Source organism: Bubalus kerabau, chromosome 5 (genome assembly GCF_029407905.1).
Source record: "Bubalus kerabau isolate K-KA32 ecotype Philippines breed swamp buffalo chromosome 5, PCC_UOA_SB_1v2, whole genome shotgun sequence".
Classification (NCBI taxonomy): Eukaryota; Metazoa; Chordata; class Mammalia; order Artiodactyla; family Bovidae; genus Bubalus; species Bubalus kerabau.
The window spans coordinates 134,919,986-134,924,973 of NC_073628.1; the positions used below are offsets into that span (position 1 = coordinate 134,919,986).

The 4,988-nt window shown below is 58.6% G+C and overlaps 1 protein-coding gene across 1 annotated transcript; it reads right to left on the reverse strand.

Moving 5' to 3' along the window:
- Positions 1–1,136: 1,136 nt before the first annotated feature.
- Positions 1,137–3,673, reverse strand: LOC129654335 (alpha-1,3-mannosyl-glycoprotein 4-beta-N-acetylglucosaminyltransferase-like protein MGAT4E). Its single transcript, XM_055583824.1, has 3 exons — positions 3,515–3,673; positions 3,091–3,220; positions 1,137–2,275 (listed from the first exon to the last, which is right to left on the reverse strand). The coding sequence occupies exons 1-3, from the start codon at positions 3,671–3,673 to the stop codon at positions 1,137–1,139; spliced, it is 1,428 nt and encodes a 475-aa protein (XP_055439799.1).
- Positions 3,674–4,988: the final 1,315 nt, after the last annotated feature.

Here is a 4,988-nt window from a genome sequence, read left to right on the forward strand (position 1 = left end):
ACTTCCAGAAAGCCTTTCCTAAGCTTCCAATGAAGTTTTAACACAGGGCCATACTCCCCCGGGGTCCTGTACTTCTTAACCCCAAGAGGAGCTCCTTTGGTCCCTGGAACATAGTCGTGCGAGCCTGCTAAGTCCCTTCAGGCATGTCTGACTCTGTGCAGCCCCATGGACGGTAGCCCGTCAGGCTCCTCTGTCCGTAGGGTTCTCCAGCCTAGAATACTGGGGCGGGTTGCCACGCCCTCCTCCAGGGGATCTTCCTGACCCAGGGGTTGAACCTGCAACCCCATTCTCTTAGTCTCCTGCATTGGCAGGTGAGTTCTTTACCATTAGCACCACCTGGGAAGCCCAGAACATAGTAGGGATTCAGGCATTCTGATGGATGGACAAATCCCCGGAGTCAAGAAGAAGACTAATTTGTACTGTGTATTGCTGCAGAGAGTTAAGAAGAATGAGATCTGGAAACTCCTCTAGGTTTGACAATTTTTCTCATTACAAACAGGGAGGAGTCTCAGCAGTGCTGGGATTCAGAAGCCGGTGTGGGGGTGAGGAGTGAGCACCGAGGAGAAGGTGATGGTTTGGTGGCAAACTGTTCGTTCCGCAGCCGTCTGTGAGGGAAGGAGGGAACTGGGCTGGCGCTACAGAACAGCTCAGAAAGACAGGGCCAGGGGCTTCGTTTCCCTGCTGTGCACATGTCTGTGAACTCCAGAGCCCTGGGGAGTTTGACTTCTCATGAGAGACCCTTTCTTAGCTTCTTCTGTGTGAATTCCAGGGCCTGGCTATGATTTCCCCTCCTGTTACCCCGCTCCTCCCGCTGGGAGAACACACACTATCACCCTGTCCTTGAGCTGACCTCAGCACCCCAGGAATAGAAAGGTTCTGGGAGTGACCAGGGCCTTGTCCCAAATTGGGCTAAGCTACATCTGGCCCAGGAAAAGAGGGCCTGTAAGAGTCCCTTGTTTGGGTAGAAAAAGGAAGGAGCAGGTGGAGCATCTTGTTGGCACTACACTGTCTTCCCTCTCTGCCCCTCATTCCCTGGCACAACCCACCCCCCACCCGCCCTGGCCCCAGATCACTCAGACAGCCTAGAATGATGTGGCTGCAAGATTTTAATTTTTCATTGTCTTCCTGGTCTGTCTTCATCCCGAGTGGCCCGTGTCTCTGGCATGCTCTTCCCAGAGGTAAATGTGCCTGACGATGAGCCCGCCCGCCTGGTTGGCGTTCGCCAGCAGCCTCACGCAGCTCACCTGGTGCCCCACAGACCTGGGCACTACCTCCTGATCCAGCTGCCCCTCCAGGAGGCGGCCCAGCAGGACAAAGCTGGAGCAGCACTGCGGCATGCCCTCGGGCCCGTAGCCCAGCTCCACCTGCCCCCTCTCCAGGGCGTGCCTGCCTTCCACGATGGTGCCCGTCAGCACCTGCACCCTCCTCAGGTCGGCTGGCTGGTTCAGGATGACCGTCAGGTGGTTGCCAGCACTCACGTTGTGGGTCCAGAAGAAGGACTCGTCCAGAGTGTAGGCCTCCCAGGGGAAGTGGACCTCGAACACCTTCATGTCGGTGAAGGCCGCTCCCGGCGGGTTGTCAGGGGCGTAGGGGCTCTTCCTGCGCGCGCCCGAGGCCTTCTGCCCTTCGTTCAGGGGGTGGTAGGTGGCTCTGTGGTAGAAGAGGAAGGGCGTGCACAGGATGGGGTCCTTCTGGGCCAGGAGGACGCGGAAGTGGGCGAGCAGCCTGTCGAGGGGCTTCTCCCGGTAGAAGAGGAGCACGAAGTGGGCCAGCGTCGGCAGGTCGCTGCTGCGGAAGAGCTTGCCCAGGACGCCCAGGTTGGCGAACTCCAGGAAGGCCCAGGGCTGAGACCGCAGCGTGTCCACCTTCCACTGCACGTGGCTGATGAAGTTGGGGGCGCAGAAGGCGTTGTCCTCCAGCAGCAGGAAGTACTCCGAGAGCTTCGAGGCAGAGCTCATGAGGAAGGCGTGATCCACGTTCTGCTCAGAGTAGAGCTCCCGGCCGGAGGCCCCGGCGCCCGCGGGCGGGTAGGCGTCTGGGGGCGCGTGGATCAGCAGCAGCAGCCCCGCCAAGATCTGCGGGCTGAAGAGGCTGGAAATATTCAGGACGGTCTCCCCGAGCCAGGCGGGGTCGGCGCCCGCCAGGTGCACCAGCACCGTGAGGCGCTTCTGCTCCACCTTCGAGGTGGCGCGGAACACCGAGAGGAGAGTGTACAGGAGGCCGCTGGGGTCGGGCCCCGGTCGGGGCCGCGAGGAGATGCCCACCGTCAGCCACGCTGGGGAGGCAAGTGGCGGCGTCAGGGGGCGGGGCGCCGGCTCTCTCACGCCTGCCTGCTCCCGTTCGCCCCCCTGGAGTGGGGTGCGGGGGGGGCCCCCACCTGGACTCTGCGCTTGGACACCGTCGGCAGGTGCCTGGTGTGCACTCCGAAGCCTGAGGAGCCCCAAGCCAGGGTGCTACTCCCCGCGGCCTCCGAGGCTTCCTGGAGCCACGGTTCTGCTGCCCGTGGTTTAAGCACTGAGCACATACATATGTCATTCCTTCTGATTTTACCTAGCTCATCTTCACAAAGCTCTCCTTTAAAGAAGATCTCCTGGAAGGAGCCCCTCTCCTGGAAGTCAGGAGCCTGAGCCGTGCCTCAGCTCTGTGGAGCCCTCGTGGCTCCAGGGGTCCCAGCACCCCTGAGCTGCAATCTGGGTGAGTCGGGCTGTGAGCCCCGAAGGCCCCCCTCTCCCAGGTGCTTTCAGGCTGTCTTCCGGGAGCAGCCACTTTATCTTCCCCCTCCTTGCTCCTCATCCCTGAGACCAGGTGCCCTGACGGGGAAAGGACTGTCTACCCGCCCACAGACGCCTGGGGACCCTGCCCTCTCTCCCTGTCTCTTCTCTCCGAGTCCCCACCTTCTTCTTCTTCTTTCCCTCTATTTTTGGCCACACCACATGGCATTCAGGATCTTGATGCCCCAGGCAGGGACCGAGCCTGCACCCCCTGCAGTGGACGCGCAGAGTCCTCACCCCTGGACACCAGGGAGCCCTCCCCCTTCCTCCTCTTGACCCTCTTGCTCCCATGGGACCCACTCCCCTCCTTGGAACTCACTCTTCTTTCTCTGCTGGAGCTTTTCCAGGTATTTGGAAGTGAGGTTCCGCCAGTCTTCTAGTGGCCCCAGGCCCTTCCTTCTCCTGTAGCTGTCCTCCTGGGGTACTGGCAGAGCGAACATCTGGTCCTCCTGCCATAGAAAGCATGGGCTTTATTGCTAGTGGTCTCCCCAGAGCTCCTCCAGGGAAAGACTGGCTCACTCCCCCCAGAGCAAGCCCGGCGTGGCATCAGGACATCTGACCACAGATGGAGCATCCAGGGCTCACACAGTACTTGCTGTGTTCCTTACCTTAACAAATATGGGGGTGGGGATGGGGAATCAGCTTCTCTGGGAACCAGTGGGTCCAGCCAGGTCCGCACCCACCCCTCAGAGCCTCCTGCTCTCCCGTGAGAGGGGTGGGTGCTGTCCACACCCCCCACCCACCCTGAACCTGCACAGTGAGGGCAAGGCCGCTGCTTGGACCTTGACAGCCATCCTGTCCTGGTCGTCTTCAACTTCCCTGGGGACTTCCAGCGTGAACAGGAGCCACAGGACCCCGAGGCCCATGGAGATGACGCAGCAGCGCCAGAGGGGACAGTGCATGGCAGCGCCTGGGCGAGAGGGCGACAGGCCGGCAGGGTTCCCCCGTCCACGCCTCACCCCCGTCTCCTGCAGGCCCGCCCCTCCCAGCCGTCCTCTGTCCACTGCACACTCAGTCCCCACGCCTGCCCTCCATCTGAGCCGGGACAGGAGCCCGCTTCCTGGCCGGCAGAGGGGAGGCCGCCTGCCCCGGGCCCTCTGCTGCCCTCTCTGTGCAGGTTTGTCTGGAGATTCCAATTCTCCGAGTTTTCCCTGCTCCAATGATCATGGTCTGCTGGGCCTTCATTGCTGAAGCCCGTTTATCTTAGAAAACAGATGGTTACCACCCACTCCTACTTTTTTAAACAAAAGTCAAACTATTTATTAAAATAGCTGAACTTGAAGTGTTGCTAAGTGCTAAGCAATTTGATGCCTTTCCTACTTTTTGTAAAGGACGTCCTTAATTTATTCCAACCCTTAGTCTTATTCACAGACCTCGATTAGAACATAATTCTGTTAACTCAGAGCGAAAGAAAAATCCTTTCGGGACTGATGGGCTGCAGGAATTCAGACTGGCTCAGCCTCCAAAGCACTCATACGCTGCTTTTTCACTGTCTGTGTCTTTCCTCCAGAGAGAATGTGTTTTCCTGATTGTTTCTAAATGATCAGAAGAAAGGCTTTAATATACCTTGTCTCCCATGCTTGATCCTTTCTCTGCAGTCAGTACACAAAAGAAAAGAAATCGTCATCGGTAATTATGATGCTCCCAAGGCTACAATATTCTCTAATTTCCCCCATTTTCATGGCTCCCTGCCACTTTAGTATTTTGGTAGGGATTACCATGCTTGTCTCCCTTAACCATTTAGCTTTTTGATAAGAGTTATAAAAACAGTACTTACATACGGCAGGAAGACTTAGACTTTTCTTACCTGGTTTTCTTAAGCCAGGACTTTTAGCCTGATGGGTAATTCAGATACAAATCAGTACATGGATACATATATTGAATAAAAGGCTTTACAACGACAGCCGACAGCCGGAGGCATTCACCCTCAAGTGCACAGCCCTGTTCCCTCTGCCCCTGGCCTGCGGGTTACCTGTCACTCTCTGGCCGCCAGGGGCGGGGTCGGGGTGGGTGGGGCACTGCCCTGACCCTGCGCAGGTCAGGCTCCTGGACGAGCAGGAGAGAGAGGAGCTGGGGTACCGGAGGACCCGGCACCACAAACTAGGCCCCCTCCCTGGTGCGCCAGCCTTGAGCTAGGCTCCCTCTGTGATGCTGCTCCGTGTCCCGGCCTGCTGCCCCGTCGTCAGGGGGACCCCTGGCCAGGACTCACCCGTGGGC